The following is a 25,668-nucleotide window of genomic DNA, read 5'->3' as shown; positions in this document are numbered from 1 at the left end:
GTTGTCTTTCCTTCAAATTCCGAAAGGGGTTTTAAAGAGACTTGATTTTTATCGATCTAGATTTTTTTGGCAAGGGGATGAAGAAAAGCGGAAGTATAGATTAACAAAATGGAATATTATATGTAGACCAAAAGATCAAGGTGGCCTTGGTATTGAGGTCCTAGAGTTAAACAATAAATGCCTTCTAAGTAAGTGGTTATTCAAATTATTGAATGAAGAAGGGGTTTGGCAGGAGTTATTACATAATAAGTATCTATCCCAAAAGACTCTCTCTCAAGTTCAAGCTAAACCATCCGATTCTCCTTTCTGGAAGGGACTAATGCAAGTGAAAGATGATTTCTTTGCACGTGCACACTTTAAGTTAGGTGATGGTTCAACTATTAGATTTTGGGAGGATGTTTGGTTGGGTGATAAAACATTGGCACAACAATATCCATCTTTATATCATATATAGCGCAGCATAGAAATGTCTTGGTTGTGGATGTGTTAGCTCATGTTCCTCTGAATATCCAATTTCGAAGGATTTTGCATGGGGATAAATGGATGGATTGGTTGCATCTGTGTCGACGTCTCATGAATTTTACCCTTCAAGATCAAACGGATAGCTTTGTTTGGAACCTAACTACCACATGCTTTTTCACTGTCAAATCTATGTATGAAGACCTAATGAATGATCATACTCCTTTATTCCGGAAATATCTATGGAAACTTAAAATTCCACTAAAGATAAAAATATTTATGTGGTTTCTTAATAATAAGGTGTTGCTAACTAAAGATAATCTTGCGAAAAGGAACTGGAAGGGTTGTACGAAGTGTTGTTTTTGTGGTGCTCATGAATCCATTGAACATTTATTTATACCTTGCCCGTTTGCGAAATTACTTTGGCGGATGGTGTTTTTTTCCTTTGACCTTCCACCTCCAACTAATATTACCAATATGTTCGGTAATTTGTTAAATGGAGTAGACAAAAAAAGCAAAGGATCGGATACGCATTGGTGTGTCCGCTCTATGCTGGTCAATATGGCGATGTCGTAACAATATTGTGTTTAACACAACTTCTTTTAACATCATGCAGGTTATTCATATGGTGGTCCACTGGGTGCAACTGTGTGCGCTACTCCTTCCTCAAGACCAGCGGGCGTTTATGGATACTGGATGCAACTATCAACTGTTATCAGTTTTTATGATGTTCTCATGTTCGATTGATGTATTGTTCATGAGTGTTACTTGAGCGGTGTATCGTATACTTTTGTGAGACCTTTCAAACTTTTAATAAAGGCCGTGTGCATCATCACGATGCAGAGGCTGGGGCGTTTTCACCCCTTTTCGAAAAAAATCTTGTCCTGCTGGTCTTTTCCTCTGTTCTTTTCAGGCAATCTGGGCCTTCCCTTGTCGAATGGCATCTGCCTGATTAATTAATATTGTTCCTTATAAATAGGTCGTACCAGTGACACTTGTAGCAGTCTCTCACTGAGATTCACCCATGGATCAACGGAATCAGACCATTTTGGTGTGGTGTTTCCGTGTCATGCTGCCGGTCTGGTCACCGGCCGGGGGCTCAAGGCCGTATTTGATACGGACTAGACAGGCGATGGATGATCATGGACTATACAGAGATACCGTATTTGATCCGAACTCGAGTAGACTATATCCGAATTCGGCTTCAGCTTCTAAGGTCGGTTTGTCTGTCTGTCCTATAAAAGTAAGTCCTGACGCTAGGTCCTCTCAGCCAGCGCAGCTGCAACACTTGGTTCGTCTTCGTCGGCAAATCAAATCGAAGCGAAGAAGAATAGAAGATAGATAGAGCTTACCTCACCAATCACGATGGCGTGCAACAAGCGGAGGAGGGTCGAAGAACCAATCGCAGCCGTGCCGGAGCTGCCGGACGAGATGATGACGGAGGTGTTCCTTTGTCTACCCATCAAAGCCATCTTCCGCTTTCGTGCCGTCTGCCGCTCATGGGCCACGGCGCTCTCCTCCGAGGAGTTCTTTGGCCTACACGAAGCGAAGATGGCCGAGGCAGAGTCGGTTTCACCGAAGCTGTTCTCCATGTCGCCGATGCCGAGATTCGACGCCGCTGGGTTGTACTCGTGCTCATCGCCGACGACATCAGGAAGCCTGCTGCTTGCTCTCGACGATGTGCGCGGCGACTTCGCGGACATGACGACCGCTCCCTGCCGCGGCCTCAACCTGCTGCACGACGCCGTGGCACCAGCCTACTACGTTTTCAATGCAGCCACGGGGGCGACCACTCGGCTGCCGCCTTTCCAGCACTCCGGCTTCGCCACTGCTGGTCTCGGGTTTGATGCCAGGACCAAGGAGTACAAGGTGGTGAGGTTATTTCAGGGAGACTACCTCGAGAATCGGAAAATCAAGTGCGAGGTGTACGTCCTTGGTGGCGATGGCTGGAGGCCGTCTCCTACCGTGGGTGTACCCTTCAGGGTTGCCATGGCCGCCTTTAGCGCAGCACGTGACATAGGAGTTAAAATGCAGCCGGTGTTTGCAGATGGATTTCTGCATTGGCTTCTTAACCCAGCTGAACTCTCCACAACGCAAAAGGCTGCTGTTAACAACACACTAGCCTAGAGATCCGATTGCTCACCAATTCACCCTACGGCCATGGATTTAGAGGTTCAAGCTATTACAGAGGCGAGAGGAACAGGAGGAAGGAAGAAGAAGACCAAGCTGTCAAGGCCGAAGCCGTCCAATTCCAAGCCAAGTCCTCGCAGTTGTTCTCTGCCTTGTATTTATATCGCTGACCAAGTCCGGTCTCATACCAACAGGCGCACTGATGCTTGGGTCCCACCGTAGTAGTAGAGGTAGGCGTTAACATTCCCCCTTCCTTCAAAGGTGGCTTGTCCTCAAGCCGCCACCACACAGCGCCACCAGGGTCCCATGGAATGCTCGAAGAAGCCTTCCCCTGATCTGTCGCAGCACCACATCCAACTGAAAGAAAGAGACGGCCTCTGAAGTCCCAAGCTACATGCAGCACCTTGTTGTAATCGGTAAGGATTATCCTGCAATGACAAATCCCAGAGGAATGCGCCCAGGCGACCAACCCTGGAATGCACACATAAGAAGCTGTAACAGAGTAACCAAGCTTCACTGTCAGGAGCTGAAACTTCTCAATATCTATTTGTTGAATGGTGTCTTGCAAAGGTTCAGAGGTATCTCGGGCAGGCTTGCCAGGAGTGCAATACAAAAACCAAGTCTGTCATTGCATAAGCACTGAATACTTGGACTCGGCGACTTCAACAAGAAAAGCATTGTCCATTGTTGAGGACTGAGACCCAGTATAGCAAGACTGAACCCAAATAGCCATCAGAAAAAGTTTGCACTGTTCTTCTAAGGACTTGTATTGAAACCTCACTTCTCTTATCAAAATCAGGATATGTTGATGTACTAGAAACCACCCAATTCATTGGTGCCACACAATCAGATTCATCCGTAGCTGAAGGTCCTCTAGAGTGCACACCTGTCACCATCTCAGAGTTGGCTGCAGAGCTCAACTTGCTGTCAATGAACAAAATATTTTGTTTTTTAGCGTCTTGGAACTGCAGTAAGAGAATTTTATTTTCAGTTGCCCTCCAAAGCATCAGCCATATGTTACAATGATCAAGAATCTCTCCAACGTATATCAGGCCAGAAGAAACTAGTTGCATCGGTTCACACTTCAAACCATCATCCTTGAGCACCATTTGGTCCATCCAACTAGTCCATAAATGAAGTTCACCAAGACAATCCATGTGACCTAGAACTGATAATTTATGTCCAGTAAAACCGGAGTGAAGCCAATCTATGAAAATTCCACAAGTGCCATGACTGCCTGGTAGTTTGGTTGTTGATATGCAAGGAAAACGAACTCCAACCAGTGAAAATTTCAAAGTATCTCTGGTTGACTGAAATAAGGGTATACAGATCAATTTCTGCCCATGGCCATATAGCATAGGCTTGCTACTGACCTGCCCACTTCCTCCAAGTTCTGAACAAGTACAAGATGTTTCCACTAGATACCATGCAATTTCCCAAGCAGAACACTTATAATCAATATGTGTGGCTTGTACAAAGTGGATCGTCTTGCAGCTAGAGTAATGCTTGTCAGATACCTCTCCAAGATATTGCAACCTGATAGGTCCTTCTCCCATTATTCTTAGAGGCATCCTTATACTGTGATTATTGCGAACTGTAGCTCGCACCACTTTAAAAGCCAGTAAGGATTTCGGAGAGAAAAACCAAGGTTGCAGCTCCACTGATGCAACCATCCAATTTGGAATTATCTCCAACACAATACTGTAGCTACACTGCTCATGTACTGAGCTCCCTTGCAAACATGTAACTTCACTAGAGTTTGTCAACCGTACATCAAGTTCATGTACGAATTTACTCACCTTGGTATCCATGCCAGATAATAGAAGTCCTGGATCCCAGGGCAATACCAGGAATGTGTTGGCTAAAGCAGACTGAAACAATAGCCAGAGCACCACTCCATTGTGCATCATCACTAGAACCAAAAATCGTGATACCATGGCAGTCACACTGTACATGTCCAGGAACTCCTGCTGTGTAGCGCTTGAAATCAGAAAATGGCAAACACTATCAAACAGGTACCAGAGCAGTTCTCCTAGCTGTCGATGGCGGTCGGAACTGTCTTTAAAATATGCATTCGATTGCTTAAGATTTGTGCCCCGAGCACTATCTCTGCTAAGAGCATAATCTCTGAACACCCCTATTTTCTCTCCTGGATCCCATGATAATGAGAAAATTGAATGAACTGTGGTACGGGCAAGACAAGAACATATACCACTACATTTTGCTTGAAGCTGATTCGCATTTGTGTCACATGTAACAATGACCTGGGTGAATTGTGATGGCAGAGATGTCACGGACGGTTCCTTGCTCTCTGGTAATGACATTTCCAGCAGCTTGAGCAGCAGATGGACGTCGTCCTTGCTCGCGATACGGACCTCGGCGAAACCAATTGCGGCCAAAGTGAGTGATATCGCAGACATGCTGGTGATGAAGCTACGATCACTCGCCACATTCCTTGCAGTACCAAATGCAAGTGGTAGTTCCACACTCGAACAAGCTAGCTGCTGCTCATCTGCATGTGTCACATCAGTGTCAGCATCCTTAGGTTCAGGAAGTGGCGTCGACATGGACACTGTATCTGAGCTGGAGTCTGCGATTTCGAGCATGGCCCGAGTGAGCACGACCTGGCACACCGCAGTCCTGATCGTTTGTGGCGTCATGATGAAATCCCTAGCCGGCGCACAGTCTCCCACATCATCAGGATGCGCCACAGGGTAAATGCAGCTGTCGTGCGTTGTGCAAGTTGTGGTCACAACACTTGTGTCGCTGCCTGGATGTAATGACGAACAGGTAGTGGGCGGCGATGTGATCTCGAGGTCGCCATCAGGCGCAGCACACGCAGAGAGGATGTAGGTTGATGCAGTAGAACTGGAGGTCGCAGTCGAGGCCGCGGTTGCTCGCTTGGGGTCGAAGTAGCAGTGCTCAGGGACAACACTGATGGTGGCTTTGGACGAAGCAGATGTTACGGTGTGGGCGACGAACACCGGCAGAGTGATGTCGCTGCCTGGGCCTTGCATCGGCACAGTGATGTCATGGCCTAGACCTTGCGTCGAACAGGTGAGGGGCGACGTGAGGCCGAAGTCGCCATCACGTACCACACATGCAGAGGAAGTGGAGGCGTGCGAGGTAGATGACGAGGTCGTACCAGCAGCGCTCGGGGAGGACACCGACGGTGACCCTGGACGAAACCGATGTGGCTGTGGAGGCATGCGCTGGCACCGACACTGAGATGGCGCGGCTTGGACATTGCGTCGAACATGTTGTGGGCGGGCGAGCGACGAGGTTGCCATCCCACGATGCACACGCAGTGAGGACGGAGGGAGGCGCGGGAGAACCCGAGGTCGCCATCAGTGGTGCTCCGGTCGATGTGGGCACGTCACGGAACGCAGCATGACGCCGTGCAATCTTCTCCGCCCAAACAGGGTCACGCCTTGCCCTCTCCTCGACGAGCTCGATGCGACGCCTTCGCCGCCTCTCCATCTGGTCCGCTGACTCATGAAGGGCGGCGCTCGATTCCGGCACGGTGGGCTGCTCGGCGGCGCGTTTCGCGTCATACGCCGCAAAGGAAGCGCGAACAGACTTCTCGACGGTCGCGGCGATGAGCTGCCGCAGGGAGGCCTTGTACTCCTCCGTCAGCATGCAATCCAGAGAAGCCATGCTTGCTCGAAAGCCACACAATCGAAGAGAACCGCGGTGGTGTTGGCGAATTTCAGAGGAATGGAGATATGAACAAGGGATGGGGAAAAAATTGGTTGGAAGGAAATCCGGGGATTATTATGGGGAGGAATCAATTGGCTCTGAATACCAAATGTTAACAACACACTAGCCTAGAGATCCGATTGCTCACCAATTCACCCTACGGCCATGGATTTAGAGGTTCAAGCTATTACAGAGGCGAGAGGAACAGGAGGAAGGAAGAAGAAGACCAAGCTGTCAAGGCCGAAGCCGTCCAATTCCAAGCCAAGTCCTCGCAGTTGTTCTCTGCCTTGTATTTTGTATATCGCTGACCAAGTCCGGTCTCATACCAACAGGCGCACTGATGCTTGGGTCCCACCGTAGTAGTAGTAGAGGTAGGCGTTAACAGCTGCTGTCTTGTCATTTTCGGTTACAGATGAGACCTTTACATGCCTCCGGTCACCACCCTTCGAGTTCGAGCTATATATATGAGGTGGGGACTCTCTCCCCCACAGTGACCATTCGGAAGAAGTTATCAAGAGTGCACTTAGTGGAGCTTGATGGCCACTTGTGTATGGTACGGGACCTTCGTCCCCATGGCGGTACAGTTCTGGAGATTTGGAAGATGAAGGCTGGTGATTGGTCGCTTGAGCACTCGATCAACTTGTTGCAGCATATTGGAAGAAGTTTGATTGAGCCACAGGTCATTAGAGTTGTTGGTTCTGTTGGCAACTGCAGTTCAAGGAAGAAAGTTATCTTAGTTACATCCAAACGCAAGGTGATTATCTATGACCCGCTGTCTCAGACGTCTCAGGAAACCAGTCTTGCAATAAAGGAGACTCGTTCCTCTTATGAAACTGAGGAATCTATTCCTAGGATCAGTTTATTCCGAGAGCGTCTTTCTGCAGTAAAGAAAACAAAAGAAGAGATATTCTTGTCATCTCCTATGGGTATGGCGGCGAAAGAGATCCTACTCCGAACCTCGGGTGATAATGCCGTGCAGTGCAAACTTGTCAGCAGGCAGTGGCATGGATTGATCGAAAGCCAAAGCTTCATGCGAGCTTATTGCTTGCATAACAACATGGACAGGAGGCCAAAGGTCATGCTCGTGGGCAAGTCAGCTGGAGGATTTGGTTTCAGCTTTGCTCCCTTGCAGAAATTGCTTCAGCAAGCCCCTAGTCAGCGTACATGGCTTGAAACAAAGGTGGTCTGCTCCAAGCCTTGCCATGGTTTGAACCTGATAAGTAATTACAAGGAGGACTATCTCTATAATCCATGTGCAGGTTACCAGCGTGTCTTTCCCAGTCGATTCCGAGCTTCGCCCGCCATTAGCAATGGCTGGACAACAGATGGCCATGCTTTCGCTGTTGGCAACAAGATTGCTGGCCTGGGGTTCAATCTTCTCAGGCAGGAGCATGTTATTGTTGAGATTTTGTATCACTCAAAGGACTTCACAGCCCGTCAGTATTCATTGACATTCTCCGTTGTTGGCTGTACCGGTGGAGCAGAAGACCATTTTGAACCGCCTCTGCCTTTAAATGACATGCCACCGGCATATCTCGAAGGAGTTCTATACTGGATGAGTGAACCAAGGTTGGGCCATTGCTACAAGAGGGCTATAGTGCAGTTCGATATTGCGACAAGGAATTTTGGAGTCATCCTCTGTCCTTCAATCATCTCTACTTGGAACAAGGCAAGTCCTTGTCAAGCATTTGTGGTAGAACTTGAAGGAACATTGTGTGCTGTTCTTGCAGATCCAGTAGCTAAAGAATTAGATATCTGGAAGCTGCTGAAGAATGGTCAATGGGATAGAGCATATAAATTGCACACTACAGGAATGCTGCGCTGCGCCGACGGCCGTGGCGTACGCCGACGGCCAAATGTCGGGGCCGTCGGCGTACTGCCCGGTCAGCCCAGCTGCTCGAAGCGCCCCTCGGCGTATCGCGCCCCTCGGCGTATGACACGCTATGCCGAGGGTGGCCCTCGGCGTATCGGCGGCCCTCGGCATAGGTTGAGGGTGCGACCCCGTCCCGTCGCCCCGCGGCCATGCCCTAACGGGACCTTGACGGCGTGAAGCCTACGCCGAGGGGGCCCGTCGGCGTAGCACATAAAATTTCTCCCGCCGAATCCTCCCGCCCCTCCCGCCAAAATGACGTCAGCTGTCTAGCCTATGCCGAGGGGCACCGTCGGCTTAGCATCCATCTTTTTTTTCCTTTTTCCCGCCCATTTCTCCCGCCCAATCTTTCCCGCCAATTTTTCCCGCCATTTTCTCCCTTGACTTTTCTCGCCGTTTCAGCCCTCGCCTCCCTATATATACCCATGTGTTCTTCTCCAACAAAACACCACCACCGGCATGGTGTGGTGTTGTTTGTCTAATGTTGTACCCCGGGGTCTTTCGGCTACACGCACATGCGGCGACGGCACTTAGGCATGTCCCGGACGTATAGGCGAGAACTCACGGTGGGGTGAACCGGAGGAAAACCTTAGATAGCATGGATCCATACTTGCCACCACATGACCTAAAACAAAGGAAAAAAAGTCCATTGCTAACCCTAACTCTAACCCTAACCCTAACCCTAGGGGTAGATTTGCGGGGTCCCCGCCCCTAGGGTTTCCCTAGATACAAACCACCGGAGCGTCCGAATCGCTGGAAACTCTGCTACGGCTCATCCGGGGCCTATTTCATTCCAAACCTATGGTTTCCATGTGCATATGTCCTAAACAAAGCAAAGAAATTAAAAAATCCATTGGTGAACCCTCGCACGAAAAAAGCGATAGGGGTAGATCTGCAAGGTCCCCGGCCTAGGGTTTCCCAAGATACAGATCACCGGAGCGTCGGACTCGCTTGAAAACTTGCATTTGTCCCTAACATATGTGTACAAGTGTGATGTAAGGTTTGTCTAACCTTGCATGTACCCCACGTTGACGATTTCCGCATACATGGGCCGACACTTGGTAAAATCCAGGATTTGTATGTGGAAACTCTGCTACGGCTCATCAGGGGCCTATTTCATTCCAAACCTATGGTTTCCATGTGCATATGTCCTAAACAAAGCAAAGAAAATAAAAAAATCCATTGGTAAACACTCGCACGGAGAAAGCTATAGGGGTAGATCTGCGGGGTCCCCGCCCTAGGGTTTCCCAAGATACAGATCACCGGAGCGTCGGAATCGCTTGAAAACTTGCATTTGTCCCTAACATATGTGTACAATTGTGATGTAAGGTTTGTCTAACCTTGCATGTACCCCGCGTTGACGATTTCCGCATACATGGGCCGACACTTGGTAAAATCCGGGATTTGTATGTGGAAACTCCTGCTACGGCTCATCAGGGCCTATTTCATTCCAAACCTATGGTTTCCATGTGCATATGTCCTAGTAACCACTGCAAAAGACGGAACCGGGATACGGCAATTATCTTGGAGAACCCTTCACGAACAGGGCTATCTCGTCCGGAGTTCTATGGCTTTTAGGGAAATGAGTAGGAACCGGCCCGTCTCACCACATAGTTTGTCGGAACGAGGCCATATTGGGCACGTGCGTGGGCCTTAGGAGGGGAAGCAAGGCCCCGGTCGCGGATTTCCAATCCGAACCACGGGCGACGGTTTTTCCATTTTCGGGGTGCGGAAGGGCTTTTTTTGTGAAGCGGCTACATGGTGCGCATTTCGGTATCGCGCGGGACCTCCGCGCGGCGGTAGGATACCTCCTACGCACCACCTATCACATGCCATATGCGCGCGGAAGCCATGCAGGGAATCCCACCCGCTTCTGCGGTGCCCGCCGAATCCATTGAAACTGTCCGGATTTGAACTGGGCGACACTTTCCTTCGCTCAATAAATGGAGGGAAAAATGTTTTTAGGTCTAGGACGCGTCATTTTATGTGCTAAATGTTTTCCGTTTCGCGCGTTGGCGGACGGGTGCACGCGCGCGCCGTGCGGCCATACCGCATGTCCCGGCGGCCCCGTTTTGCGCTGTTGGCAAAGCAAACGGAGCCACAATATCGAGCGGAGCCGCGTGGCGTCATTTTATGTGTCCTAGTAACCACTGCAAAAGACGGAACTGGGATACGGCAATTATCTTGGAGAACCCTTCACGAAGCAGGGCTATCTCGTCCGAGTTCTATGGCTTTTAGGGGAAATGAGTAGGAAACGGCCCGTTTCACCACATAGTTTGTCGGAACGAGGCCATATTTGGCACGTGCGTGGGCCTTAGGATGGGAAGCAAGGCCCGGTCGCGGATTTCCAATCCGAACCACGGGCGACGGTTTTTCCATTTTCGGGGTGCCGGAAGGGCTTTTTTTGTGAAGCAGCTACATGGTGCGCATTTCAGTATCGCGCGGGACCTCCGCGCGGCGGTAGGATACCTCCTACGCACCACCTATCACATGCCATATGCGCGCGGAAGCCATCTGGGAATCCCACCCGCTTCTGCGGTGCCGCCGAATCCGCCGGAAAGCTGTCCGGATTTGAGCTGGGCGACACTTTCCTTCGCTCAATAAATGGAGGGAAAAATGTTTTTAGGTCTAGGACGCGTCATTTTATGTGCTAAATGTTTTCCGTTTCGCGCGTTGGCGGACGGGTGCAGCGCAGCGCCGGTGCACGGCCATACCGCATGTCCCGGCGGCCCCGTTTTGCGCGATTGGCAAAGCAAACGGAGCCAAAATCGAGCGGAGCCGCGTTGCGTCATTTTATGTGTCCTAGTAACCCCTTTGCAAAAAGGCAGACTGGGATACGGCAATTATCTTGGAGAACCCTTCACGAACAGGGCTATCTCGTCCAGGAGTTCTATGGCTTTTAGGGGAAATGAGTAGGAAACGGCCCGTTTCACCACATAGTTTGTCGGAACGAGGCCATATTTGGCACGTGCGTGGGCCTTAGGATGGGAAGCAAGGCCCCGGTCGCGGATTTCCAATCCGAACCACGGGCGACGGTTTTTCCATTTTCGGGGTGCCGGAAGGGCTTTTTTTTGTGAAGCAGCTACATGGTGCGCATTTCAGTATCGCGCGGGACCTCCGCGCGGCGGTAGGATACCTCCTACGCACCACCTATCACATGCCATATGCGCGCGGAAGCCATCTGGGAATCCCACCCGCTTCCTGCGGTGCCTCGCCGAATCCGCCGGAAACCGTCCGGATTTGAACTGGGGCGACACTTTCCTTCGCTCAATAAATGGAGGGAAAAATGTTTTTAGGTCTAGGACGCGTCATTTTATGTGCTAAATGTTTTCCGTTTCGCGCGTTGGCGGACGGGTGCACGCGCGCGCCCGGTACGGCCATACCGCATGTCCCGCGGCCCCGTTTTGCGCGATTGGCAAAGCAAACGGAGCCAAAAAATCGAGCGGAGCCGCGTGGCGTCATTTTATGTGTCCTAGTAACCACTGCAAAAGACGGAACTGGGATACGGCAATTATCTTGGAGAACCCTTCACGAACAGGGCTATCTCGTCCGGAGTTCTATGGCTTTTAGGGGAAATGAGTAGGAAACGGCCCGTTTCACCACATAGTTTGTCGGAACGAGGCCATATTTGGCACGTGCGTGGGCCTTAGGATGGGAAGCAAGGCCCCGGTCGCGGATTTCCAATCCGAACCACGGGCGACGGTTTTTCCATTTTCGGGAGAGCGGAAGGGCTTTTTTGTGAAGCGGCTACATGGTGCGCATTTCAAGATCGCGCGGGACCTCCGCGCGGCGGTAGGATACCTCCTACGCACCACCTATCACATGCCATATGCGCGCGGAAGCCATCTGGGAATCCCACTCCGCTTCTGCGGTGCCCCGCCGAATCCATTGAAAGCTGTCCGGATTTGAACTGAGGCGACACTTTCCTTCGCTCAATAAATGGAGGGAAAAATGTTTTTAGGTCTAGGACGCGTCATTTTATGTGCTAAATGTTTTCCGTTTCGCGCGTTGGCGGACGGGTGCACGCGCGCGCCGTGCGGCCATACCGCATGTCCCGGCGGCCGTTTTGCGCAGTTGGCAAAGCAAACGGAGCCAAAAAATCGAGCGGAGCCGCGTGGCGTCATTTTATGTGTCCTAGTAACCACCGCAAAAGACGGAACTGGGATACGGCAATTATCTTGGAGAACCCTTCACGAATGGGGCTATCTCGTCAGGAGTTCTATGGCTTTTAGGGGAAATGAGGAGGAACCGGCCCGATTCACCCCATAGGTTGTCGGAACGAGGCCTTATTTGGCATGTGCGTGGGCCTTAGGATGGGAAGCAAGGCCCGGGTCGCGGATTTCCAATCCGAACCACGGGCGACGGTTTTTCCATTTTCGGGGTGCCGGAAGGGCTTTTTTTTGTGAAGCAGCTACATGGTGCGCATTTCAGTATCGCGCGGGACCTCCGCGCGGCGGTAGGATACCTCCTACGCACCACCTATCACATGCCATATGCGCGCGGAAGCCATCTGGGAATCCCACCCGCTTCTGCGGTGCCCCGCCGAATCCCGGAAACCGTCCGGATTTGAACTGGGGCGACACTTTCCTTCGCTCAATAAATGGAGGGAAAAATGTTTTTAGGTCTAGGACGCGTCATTTTATGTGCTAAATGTTTTCCGTTTCGCGCGTTGGCGGACGGGTGCACGCGCGCGCCTGGTACGGCCATACCGCATGTCCCGGCGGCCCCGTTTTGCGCAGTTGGCAAAGCAAACGGAGCCAAAAATCGAGCGGAGCCGCGTGGCGTCATTTTATGTGTCCTAGTAACCACGGCTTAAGACGGAACTGGGATACGGCAATTATCTTGGAGAACCCTTCACGAACAGGGCTATCTCGTCCGGAGTTCTATGGCTTTTAGGGGAAATGAGTAGGAAACGGCCCGTTTCACCACATAGTTTGTCGGAACGAGGCCATATTTGGCACGTGCGTGGGCCTTAGGATGGGAAGCAAGGCCCCGGTCGCGGATTTCCAATCCGAACCACGGGCGACGGTTTTTCCATTTTCGGGGTGCCGGAAGGGCTTTTTTTGTGAAGGGGCTACATGGTGCGCATTTCAGTATCGCGCGGGACCTCCGCGCGGCGGTAGGATACCTCCTACGCACCACCTATCACATGCCATATGCGCGCGGAAGCCATCTGGGAATCCCACCCGCTTCCTGCGGTGCCCCGCCGAATCCATTGGAAACTGTCCGGATTTGAACTGGGGCGACACTTTCCTTCGCTCAATAAATGGAGGGAAAAATGTTTTTAGGTCTAGGACGCGTCATTTTATGTGCTAAATGTTTTCCGTTTCGCGCGTTGGCGGACGGGTGCACGCGCGCGCCCGGTACGGCCATACCGCATGTCCCGGCGGCCCCGTTTTGCGCAGTTGGCAAAGCAAACGGAGCCAAAAAATCGAGCGGAGCCGCGTGGCGTCATTTTATGTGTCCTAGTAACCACTGCAAAAGACGGAACTGGGATACGGCAATTATCTTGGAGAACCCTTCACGAACAGGGCTATCTCGTCCGGAGTTCTATGGCTTTTAGGGGAAATGAGTAGGAAACGGCCCGTTTCACCACATAGTTTGTCGGAACGAGGCCATATTTGGCACATGCGTGGGCCTTAGGATGGGAAGCAAGGCCCCGGTCGCGGATTTCCAATCCGAACCACGGGCGACGGTTTTTCCATTTTCGGGGTGCCGGAAGGGCTTTTTTTTGTGAAGCAGCTACATGGTGCGCATTTCAGTATCGCGCGGGACCTCCGCGCGGCGGTAGGATACCTCCTACGCACCACCTATCACATGCCATATGCGCGCGGAAGCCATCTGGGAATCCCACCCGCTTCCTGCGGTGCCCCGCCGAATCCGCTGGAAACTGTCCGGATTTGAACTGGGGCGACACTTTCCTTCGCTCAATAAATGGAGGGAAAAATGTTTTTAGGTCTAGGACGCGTCATTTTATGTGCTAAATGTTTTCCGTTTCGCGCGTTGGCGGACGGGTGCACGCGCGCGCCCGGTACGGCCATACCGCATGTCCCGGCGGCCCCGCTTTGCACAGTTGGCAAAGTAAATGGAGAAAAAAATTAATTTTATGAGGTTAGGGTTTCATGTACCAGAGGGAATCTTCAGGTAAGATGATATAATTAATTTTACTACTTGTTCCTATGGAGGCACCGCCGATGGAGGTCGGGGTAGACCGCCCGATCGAAGGGGCAAAAGGGAAACTGCCCTGCTGTTTCTCCCTTAGCTAACCTCTCTTAATAATTCTCCCACTAGTATATTAATTATGGTTAGAAGAAACAAGGAAAGAAAAAACAAAAAAAAAAATAGTATGCCGAGGGTGGCCCTCGGCGTATTAGATGGCCCTCGGCGTAGCCAGGGAAACCCTAGAGTAAACCAGGGTCCACCTGGTCGGCCCAGGCGACACACATAAGCCGAGGGTGGCCCTCGGCGTATGAGTTGGCCCTCGGCGTATGAGGTGCCCGAGATTTTCACCTGGTCGGCACGGCGTTTTCCTCATCCCGCTCGCCCTTTTCCTCATCCCGCTCGCGTTTTTCCTCCTGCCCGCCGCCGCCGCCACCTGCCCGCCGCCGCCACCTGCCCGCCGCCGCCGCCACCAACTGCCGCTTGCGCCGCCTCCTCCCATCGCCGCCCTCCTCCCATCGCGCCGCCCTCCTCTCGTCGCGCTGCCCCTGGCCCCCGGCCCTCCGATCGCCGCCGCGAGGCCGCGGGGGGCAGAGGGGAACAGCGGCCGAGGATCCCGTCGGAGAGGGGCAGCGCTCGTGCTCCCAGCCTCCCAGGTATACCCGCCGCTTCCGTCCCCGTATCTCTCCAGCTATTGGCATATGCATGATGTATCTAGGAGAAGCAACAAAACTGAAATAGACTTAGTGTTGATTGGAAGAAGGAAGAACAAACAAGCACAGATTGTAGCGTACTAGATGTGTTTTGCTGTGACAACATAAAATATGCCTGTAGTGGTTCTGGATCATACTAGATGAGGAAGTAATGATCCAGCAAACTGCGTCCCATTTAATGTTTATCTTGTGTCAAGAATAAAATAGTCAATTGGAAGAACGACCTGATCGAACGGATGCGCAGCTGTCTATTCTCTTTACAAGAGGACGCATGTGCTGTCTATTCTCTTTACAAGTGCAATTACCAAATGTATTATGGATAGAGAAAAATATTACAAGTGCAACTACCAAATTGCTCGCTGCCAAGCCCTCGGCGTAGGCGCACAACGCCACCCTGCATGAATTGCTCGCTGCGAGTTTACCTAGGGGTTTTGTTTGTGAATTTGTCATCTTTTAGTTCTGCAGATTCTATGTTTCTATTACACTAACGCTGACCCTGAATGCGGATTTATAATAGGCCATGCCATGACCGCCTCGTCTTGAGCACCTCGGCGTGACGATCCCGGATCTTGACGCGCTTCTCGACGGTCGCCGACATCGACAGTCGGTTGTTCGACTACTTCCTCTACAGCCGAGGGTGAGCAAAATTTCCAACTTCTTCTCCGCATTTTATTTATGTCACTAGATTCATTTTTCAAGTCAAGTTGCGTAACCTAGGTGTCACTTCCCGTCCTCAAGTGTTACGCGGATAAATATGCATTAGTGGTCGGCATATTTTCAACCGTAACGCTTGCGGCATTTACGGGACAGTCGGCGGATCCGTAGTTGGGTACGTTCTCCATGCTCTGCTCCGGTCCGAGTCAGGATTTCGGCAGCGCCTCACCGTTGTTCTCCGGATGCACATCCTCTTGTCTTTTTGGCGAGACGTGTATCAGGAGAGCAGCGGGGAGGTGCTGCCGAAATTTTGAATCGGACCGGGGTAGAGCATGGAGAACGTACTCAATCTACGGATCCGGCGGCTGCTAGGAGCCCACCTAGTAGAGATGTAGGTTGATGCATTCGTTTTGCCTGTTAAAAAAATTAAAATATGATGCATTTTCCTATTTGATATAAATGCTATGCTTGTCGTTTGGCTTCCAATAGAGCAGAGGATGGCTGATAATGGATGGATGTACACCGGCCGTGTTAGTGCGACTAATAAAACAGATGAGTGGATACGGAAGACTTGGTATTTAGTGAAGGAGTTGGCGCGTGGTACAAAACAGAAGGTTCAGCCACTTTGCCCGTGCAATCGTTGCTTGAAGCATCACCGTCGTGGAAAGGATGACATGTTTAAACACCTTCTGCAATATGGGTATATGCCTCGTTACGTCACGCAGATCGACTTTGATGAGCACGAACGTGACAGAGGTGAGGTGATGCGGCAGCGGCTCAATGGCAATGAGTACGATGGGGTTAGAGACTTTCTAGATGATCTTGTCGATGCCCACATGCCGAGTCGCCACCTTCACGGGAGGAACCGCGAACCGGAGGAACCTCCAGAACCGGAGGAACCAGAGCCAGCCGCGAAGGCCTTCTATGATATGATAGCCGCTGCTAAGACGCCTCTGTACGATGGCGCCGAGATTTCTCAGCTCGATGCCATCTCCCAATGTCTAGCCGACAAGACCCGGTACAACACCACCCGTGACGGCTTCGAAGCAAGTCTGAAAACAACTGGTAACATGTTGCCCAAAGGGCATTGTATGCCTAAAAGCACGCACGAGACGAGGCAACTCATGTCGGCGCTCAACATGGATTATCAAAGGATAGACTGTTGTGAAAATGGCTGTGTTCTCTTACGGAAACAGTTTGCGGAGGACAAGTATTGTCCCATTTGTAAGGCCTCTAGGTATGAAGAGGTAACGGGAAAGGATGGTCAGGTGAGGCAGTCAAAGATCGCAAAGTCGATTCTTCGGTATCTCCCATTCATAAAAAGAATCCAGCGGCTTTACTTGACTGAGGAGACCGCCAAACAGATGACGTGGCACAAGATGGGGACTCGAATAAAGGACAATCAGGGGCGGACGAAGATGGGACATCCATCTGATGGCAATGCATGGAAGAACTTTGATAGAAAATACCCCCATATGGCAGCAGATGCTCGGGATGTCGAATTGCGATAGCTACGGATGGCTTCAATCCATATGGTATGTCGAATTCCAATTACAGTTGTTGGCCCGTGTTTGTAATTCCGCTCAATCTCCCTCCCGGAGTCCTAATGACGAGGAAGACCATGTTTACGTCGCTGATCATTCCAGGGCCCCATTACCCGGGGAAGAACTTGAGTGTCTACATGCAGCCGATTGTGGAAGATTTGAACCACTCTTGGCACCACGGGACGTTGACGTACGACCGAGCATCGAAGACAAACTTCTGCATGAAAGTTTGGTTGCAGTATACCATGCATGACATGCCCGGGTACGCCCTAACATGCGGATGGTGTACAGCTGGTAAATGGCCATGCCCAGTGTGCGGGCATCAACTTGAGTTCCTTTGGCTAAATAAGGGTCGCAAGTATGTTGCGTTTGACACGAATCGGCGGTACCTCAAACGGAGGCATCCGTTCAGAGAAGACAAAAAGAACTTCAAGAAAGGCAAAGTTGTGCATGAAGTAACGAGAGGTGCCAAAGTTCGATGGTATAGCTGTTGATGCCGAGCTACGTGCTCTCGTGCAGGCGGCATCGGAAGCTGGCCATCAATTTGAGGGATATGGTGTAACGCACAAGCTGGACTCACGAGGCAGCCTTAACGAAGCTCGAGTATTACAAGGACCTCGAACTTCCCCATAACATCGATGTGATGCACACCGTAAAGAATGTCGCGGAGTCCTTATTTCACACGTGCCTAAACATTCCCGGGAAGTCAAAGGATAATGTCAAGGCTAGAGTCGATGTTGAGAAGCTCTGTGATAGGAAGAAATTACACATGCAACGTCCTACTGGCCGTCGAAAGAATTGGTTCAAGCCGCACGCCGACTTCTGCCTTGATTCCATCCAAAAGAAGGAGGCATTCAAGTGGCTAAAATACGTTGTGATGTTCCCTGATGGTTATTGTTCGAATATGAGCAAGGGAGTCAATCTTTCGACGGGAAAAGTCACCGGGCTCAAGAGTCACGACTATCATATATGGATTGAGCGGCTGATGCCGGTGATGCTTCGAGGGTATCTCCCGAGAAAATATGGCGAGTGCTCGCGGAGTTGAGCCATTTCTTCCGCACGCTCTGTGCTAGCGGATATGTCCTAAGGTTATTGAGAAGCTGCAAGTTCAAGTGCCGGAGTTGCTATGCAATTTGGAGATGATCTTTCCGCCAGGCTTCTTTACTCCGATGGCACATCTCATTGTGCACCTCGCAAACGAGGCACTCTTGGGTGGCCCAGTGCAGTTTCGGTGGCAGTTTTGTATTGAGAGAGAGTTCAAGTATATTCGGAAGATAACTGGAAACAAAGCCAAGATTGAAGCATGCATAGCTGAGGCAACGTGCCTTCGGGAGATGGCAGATGCCGCAACAACGTACTATCCTGATGAAGTTCCCACTCTGCATAACCCGGTCTCTCGTTACAATGTCGACGTGCCCATGAATGACCCCAAGCTTCAACTATTCCAATGTCCCGGTGGCAAGGCTGGTAAAGGACAAAAATATAGATTGGAGAGGGAAGAGAAGGATTGCATAATGCTCTATGTGCTTATGAACATGAAGGAAGTGGTGGGGGGACGACGACGATGGCGGTCACGATTTCATTAGGTAACATGGTGTAATGCTTATTGTATCTAGTTTCGATCACCTACACTCAACTCGGTCTAATGCTTATTGTATCCTTTCAGCGAATTCACGGATGAACAGTGGTGGCTTCCGCGCGATCCCACGGGCGCGGAGTTGGAGACTCTACTGAAAGAGGGTGCTCAGTAAAAATAAACTTTGTGTCTTGGTTCATGAAAAAAGTAATGTCTAAGCTGTCCCTCTTATTCCAATATGTGACTTGTCACTGTTATTCCACGTAACTAATGCACACAACAAATTTGAACCGTGCTTGTAGGGAGCTGATGCAAACGTTGAGATGACAGATGAGTTGAGATGTGTTTCCCAAGGTTGTAACCGTGACGTCATGAAGTATGAGAAGTATGACGTGAATGGGTTTCGATTCCATACAGAGACACACCAGAAGGGCCGGGCGAATCCAAAAACGATAAATACTGGTGTCTTCACTAAAGGATCCGATACCTTTGATTACTACGGGAGGTTAGAGAATGTATACGAGCTGACCTTCAACCGTACAAACAAACAACTCAATCTCGTTGTGTTCAAGTGTCATTGGTTCGACCCAAGAGGTGGACAGAGAATTACCAAGTCCATTGGGTTAGTTGAAGTTAAGCCTTCCACCACCTATACCGGAGCCGATGTCTATATTGTTGCTCACCAAGCCAAGCAAGTTTATTATTTGCCGTACCCATGCCAGAAAGCGGCCCTCAACGGCTGGGAAGTCGTGTTCCGGTATCGCCACATGGTAACCTACCGATTCCCTCCGAGGACGATTACAACAACATTGACCACTGTAACATACGAGGGAATTTTCTATCAAGAGGAAGAGGACTTCGGGCACTTTGAGTTAGAATGTGTTCTTGAAGAGGACCTCGGGAACGATGCGAAACTCGTGGTGAGTCAGTGGTGGATCTAAAGGACATAGATATGCTCGAGAAGTTACAAGTGGAAGATGATAGCGATGATGAGCCTCCACCCGTCTATCAAAATCCAACTTACTACTCAAAAGATAGTGATAGTGATAGTGGCAAGGAGAAACAAAATGAGATTGACGATGAGATTGATGACGGCTGGTGAGGGTCTTTTATGAGTTTATATTTCAACATGCTTCTTATTTGTTTAGTATCTTTATGCTTAGTATTTATATTTTTTTCAACATGCTTCTTTATTGTTTAGTATCTTTATGCTTAGTATTTATATATTCTTGAACATGCTTCTTAATTGTTTAGTGTCTTTATGCTTAGTATTTATATTTTTTTCAACATGCTTCTTTATTGTTTAGTATCTTTATGCTTAGTATTTATATATTCTTGAACATGCTTCTTAATTGTTTAGTGTCTTTATGCTTACTATTTATATATTTTTCAACATGCTTCTTAATTGTTTTCTCTTTCTCAATGCAGGTGATTGAACAATATGAGCGGCGGCAAGGAGGACTCGTCGAGCTTGCTTAAGAAGATGCAACAACGCAAGAACAATGTTAGAAGGAGTGAGAGGGAACCGCGTCGCAATCCGCGTTACGAGGACTTTGCGGTAGGAGGAGGAGGACGAGGACGAGGACGAGGACGGGGACGAGGTGGTGGAGCTGGAGGTGGCTTGGGAGGAGGTGGAGGTGGAGGTGGAGGTGGAGGTGGAGGTGGCTGGGGAGGACCGGACTTTGAGCCACCACCCTCGGCTTCAGGCGACGTTGCTTCCGGGTTCTTTTTGGAGGGGACGTCTAGAGAGGGAGGCGGAGACGGAGTCTAGAGCCGAGGAGGACTCTAGCCGCGGGTTTGAGACTCGGAGGAGGATGGGCGGCCGAAGGCCGAAGATTCGTGGGGAAGCGAGAGTCCCCGACGAGAGGAAGGAGCCTAAGACCCATGAGGCGAAGACCCTTATTATTCCTGCCGGCACCGAGTAAGTGTACTAATTTGGCAATTTCGATTTTCAAGTACTAATGTTTGATTTTCATGTGCTAATGTTTGATTTTCATGTGCGGCAATTGGATATTTCCTCCGGGGGTCAAGGGGCGCCTGCCTAGCAGCATGATTGGAGCTTTGCTTAGGAAGTTCTGGCCGGGCAAGTACTATCCCCTCGGCACTGTCCCAGCTGGCGAGATGAAGCTAGCCACTACTTGGACGGACTACGAGAGTGCCCCTGGCGTAGGCTTCCCGACGGCTGCTGAGGCCGTGATGAGAAAGTTTTGGGTAAGACATATTTTCTCGAGCTTCGTTCATATTTGATGACCCCAATGTTCTAACTCATGAATCTCACAATTGTTTTTTGCATGATTGAAGTGTTTTTATCGTGTGGCGCCCGAGGTTGAGGAGGCGGCCGCGAACAGGACTTTGCGGGCGACTTGTGAGAGGTTGACACCGCAGGTGTGGTACAACCAAAGGATCACGTCCGCGGGTCACTTACGGGCGAGAGAGAGGCGAGAGGGTCCATAAGCCGGACATTGTCGGTAAGAATGCTAAGGCCGAGTACGAGATGACGGTGGAGGACTACATGTCGGTGAGTAAAATGTCAATGAGATTCTACATTGCTACTAAGTTGCGATTGCATTAGATTGAGTTGAGTATTGCATTTTCAGGTTATCCCCGATTGGGCCGAGCCGCATGCCGAGGCATGGGAGGAGATGGTTAGGACGAGGTGGCTCAAGATGGACGAGGACTTTGCAGCCGTGGCGAGGCGGAACGCGGAGAACCGAGGCGACGGTGGCACACACTGTGGAGGAAACCTCAGCTACGAGCGCTACAAGGGGAAGACGGTATGTATACATTTTATTTTCCTTCAGGTTCAAAGTTGGTACTCACAACATTTCCTTTCGCGATGCAGAGGGCCGCGTTAGGACCCGAGGAGGAGATGTCTGACCTCGAGATATACAACAAGATGCGGCTTAAGAAGCCCGATCTCTCGCAGCCTCAGCCCTCGCTCCCTGAGTACTTCGGCACCTACGCCGAGGACGTCGAGAACTACTGCGAGATGGTGAGGCATCGTCACCCGGAGGTGGATGACCCCATGAGCGCGGAGGTCGACGAGGAGTCGTTGGTCCTGTCGTCCGGAGGGTTGCCGCATGGCCGTCTCGCCATGCTGAACAAGGCCGTCAAGCATACCCTCACCACGACCTTCACGCGTCTCAAGGCGGGACTCACCAAGGACAGCCCCCCTCTCCCGCCTCGTCGCCGGGCTCGGCAACAACCCGCATACGACGTAAGTTTCCCTCATTTCCATCCTCTTCCCGACTTTCGTTCATACATTGCTAAGTGCTAACGAGACATGAATTTGTGAAATTGTAGCCTGACTTCGAGGCGGCCTACGTGGTCGCTCATCAAGAATATCAGGTGGCCTTCAACCAGCACCAGCAGCACTTCATGGAGTACATGGCATATATACATGTAAGTTCCAACCTTTGTTTTCGCAAATGATGACAAGTCCCACTTTCCCCTAGTTTGATGCTTCATTTCTTCAAAGACTGACATGTAAACTATCTTGCAGGCGTCGATGGTGGCCAATCAAACTGGACAGACAGTGGATTTAGGGCCGATGCCTCCCTTTCCGGGGCCGGCGCCAAACATGCCATCGAAGGAAAATTTCGCTGCGGAGTACTATGGGAGAACAACGGTAAGTTCTTCGCCAAACCGAATACTACGGCTTTCCTTTGCCTCGCAAATTGCTAACATATCGGGAACATGTGTGTAGGGAACGGGATGTTCCGGAAACCAGGGTGGTGGGAGGGAGATCACACCGGTTCATCATGGTGGTCCTTCTCCCGGTGCTACACCCGGTACTTCTCCCGGTCCTTCTCCCGGTGGTTCTTCCGCAGCTTCTACCGGAAGGAATCGGCCGGTGTTTAGCGGCGACGAGCTCCTCTAGTAGTCCCATGTATCTTATGCACACTATGGCACCATGCATGTATGCACACTATGGCACTATGTATGCATCCTATGTCACTATGACACTATGACACTATGTATGCACTTGATGTTATATGTATTTGCACTTCATGCCTATGAATTTCATGTGAATTATATGTGCTTGTGTATCCTGCCAAATCTGGAAAACGCGCGAAACAGCAAAAAACGAAAAAAATGTACCAAATGGTACCCTCTACGCCGACGGGGAGGCCCTCGGGGTAGCTCCCAGGATCACCCAGGGCGCGCCACGCGTCCAGTAATGGACCAAATGGTCGAGCCTACGCCGACGGGGAGGCCCTCGGGGTAGCGGCCGTCGCCCGGGGACGCCAGAGGCCGCGCCACGCGTCCAAGTACGCCGACGGGGAGGCGCTCGGCGTACCGGCGCCAGGATCGCCCAGGCTGCGCCACGTGTGGAGGTACGCCGACGGTGAGGCCCTCGGCGTATCGGGAGGTAGGAGCGACCAGGCGGCGCCACGCGTCCATCTACGCCGACGGGGAGGCCCTCGGCGTATCGACCGCCAAGGTCGACCAGGGCTCGCCACGCGTCACCGTACGCCGACGGTGCGGCGCTCGGCGTAGCCGTAACGGCCGTCACCTTGACGGTGCCGGTTAGCGACCTGCGCCGACGGCCACTACGCCGAGGGGTGGAGCCAGCCGTCGGGCCACTTCGTCTACGCCGACGGGCGGAGCTACGCCGAGGGCCAAGTGGCATGCGCCGAGGCCCACCTTCCCCGAGGAGCTACGCCGAGGGGCCCCGTCGGCGTAGTGTACGCCGAGGGCGAGGCGGTGATACGCCGAGGGCTGGAGGCCGTCGGCATCTTGGCAGATTCCTGTAGTGGCATCTGAAAGGTTGGTCTGGCTATTCCTTGATGGAAAACGTAGTGGTGCCGCTCGCTGTTGATCCGAAGGATGGGAGGATCTTGCTCAGCACAGGAAGGAAACTTGGTCTTTATGATCTAGTGAACCGATCCGTTGAAAACTTGTATTCTGTTGATGAGGTTTCTACAGGCTACGGTGTTGTGCAATGGAATAATTTGGTGAACAGTCAGATTTTGTCCTTGGTCCCTATGTTATATGAGGAGAGTCTGGCAAGTTATCCCCGTTTGTGCAAAGGAAGGTGGTTCTATTGAGTGTGTTTTGTCAATGTTATAGCGTGTCTGATCTTTATTATATTTACATTTTCTGTTTATTTTTTGCACCTTGTTACATTTGCATATTTTTCGGTGTAATTCTCTTACGAGAAATGGACAGCAGACTAATGTTTACGTGGAAATCTAACTTTTTTTTTAGATCAAGGAGCAGCAGCCCCAGCCTCTGCATCAATTGATGCACACGGCCTTTTATTAAAACTGTTAAGTATCAAGTATCATATATTAAGTATGAAGTATGAGAGACATAAAGAAAAATAAAAACAAACGGGTCCAACTTGGTTGCCACATAAATCAACCAATCGAACAACAGACATCTAAATAGGCTAGCCATACTCTATCCTATTATTATGTCGCCACCTAGTAGCCCGGTAGTAGAAATCCTGCGTGACCGCCAGTAGTCTGTTGCAGCCTGTATCTATATCCTTGCGCTGATCTTCCGGTAGCAGGAAAGCCCATAACTGTATCCAATGCACAGCTCGAAGAATTACCTGCAAAAAGTTAGTACCCTTTTGATTATTAAAAATCATATCATTTCTAGTATTCCATATTGTCCAGCATATATCAGATATATCAATTCGAATTTTGTTTTTATCTTTCTTCGGAACTCCATACAGCCAGTTCCCAAACATATTAGTAATACTCGTATGTGGCAGAATATTATAAACAAAGTAAATCATCCGCCAAATAACTGAAAGTCTTACCACTCTATAATAAGTGTATATACTGAGTAATAGTTGGCCCGTGTGCACTTCTGTGCAGAGGGTGAGCAAGTATCCTCTTCGCCACCAAAAATGGATTTACATTAATTCATAGGTCCAGAAAAGAATACATTAATTCTTAGGTCTGAGATGGAGAGAGTAATACTGAAGCAAACATCATTTCTCTCTGCTTTAAAATGTGGATTTACCTAACCGAGAGCTGGAGCTCACCTTCACTGCGGAGGAGCTTGAGGAGGTCCTTCTCAGCATGAAGCCTGACTCTGCCCCTGGCCCGGATGGCCTACCTGTCCTCTTCTTCAAGAGATTTTGGGAGATTCTCCGCGCCCCCATTCTGAAGATCCTGAACGACTTTGCCCTAGGGAGGGTAGACATCGCACGTCTCAACTTTGGGATTATCTCCCTGATCCCGAAAGTTAAGGGGGCTGATCAGATCAAACAGTTCAGACCTATCGCCCTCATCAACGTTATTTTTAAGTTTGTCTCCAAGGCCTACGCGATCAGACTTGCTCCCCTTGCCCATAGGACGATAGACCGTAGTCAGTCGGCTTTTATCCAGGGGCGATGCCTACACGAAGGAGCTCTGGCTCTTCATGAGATAGTCCACGAGCTCCACTCTAAGAAGCAAGAGGGATTGCTTCTTAAGCTCGACTTCGAGAAAGCCTTTGACCGGGTTAACTGGGACTTTCTCCAAGAGGTCCTGCTCCGAAAGGGTTTTTCGGGTATGATGGTTCATAGACTCATGCAACTGGTCAAGGGCGGCCAAACCGCGATTAACGTCAACGGGGAGATTGGACCGTTCTTCCGAAACGCCAGGGGTGTGCGCCAGGGGGACCCCCTCTCTCCCATCCTCTTCGACTTCCTTGTAGACGGCTTTGCGGCAATGCTATCTAGGGCATCTGCAGCGGGACACATTCGAGGAGTTGTTGACCACCTCATTCCAGGGGGAGTGACTCACCTGCAATACGCGGACGACACCTTGGTGCTAATAGAGCCCTCTCCGCTGGGTATTGCTAACCTCAAGACTCTTCTTCTCTGCTTTGAGAACATGTCGGGCCTTAAGATCAATTTTGACA

General features: G+C 50.6%; 1 protein-coding gene and 1 pseudogene across 1 annotated transcript; both read left to right on the top strand.

Annotated features, from left to right (window-relative positions):
* The first annotated feature begins 1,772 nt into the window (after positions 1–1,772).
* On the top strand, positions 1,773–25,330 carry LOC127310018 (uncharacterized; annotated as a pseudogene).
* LOC139832918 (uncharacterized) lies at positions 21,569–22,748 on the top strand. The gene is made up of 4 exons (XM_071822921.1): positions 21,569–22,021; positions 22,108–22,206; positions 22,307–22,432; positions 22,511–22,748. Exons 1-4 carry the CDS (start codon positions 21,581–21,583, stop codon positions 22,682–22,684), a joined length of 840 nt encoding a protein of 279 aa, XP_071679022.1. The 5' UTR covers positions 21,569–21,580; the 3' UTR covers positions 22,685–22,748.
* Positions 25,331–25,668: the final 338 nt, after the last annotated feature.

This window comes from Lolium perenne, chromosome 6 (genome assembly GCF_019359855.2).
Source record: "Lolium perenne isolate Kyuss_39 chromosome 6, Kyuss_2.0, whole genome shotgun sequence".
NCBI lineage: Eukaryota > Viridiplantae > Streptophyta > Magnoliopsida > Poales > Poaceae > Lolium > Lolium perenne.
The sequence above is the reverse complement of the archived record's forward strand: the minus strand, read 5'-3'. Positions and strand labels throughout refer to the sequence as shown.

Excerpts from the sequence above, each read along its gene's own strand:
- LOC139832918 (XM_071822921.1), top strand. The coding sequence starts at position 21,581 with ATGTATACATTTTATTTTCCTTCAGGTTCAAAGTTGGTACTCACAACA. Across the intron at positions 22,207-22,306 it reads AGTACATGGCATATATACAT|GCGTCGATGGTGGCCAATCA; the intron begins GTAAGTTCCAAC and ends ACTATCTTGCAG. Across the intron at positions 22,433-22,510 it reads AGTACTATGGGAGAACAACG|GGAACGGGATGTTCCGGAAA; the intron begins GTAAGTTCTTCG and ends ACATGTGTGTAG.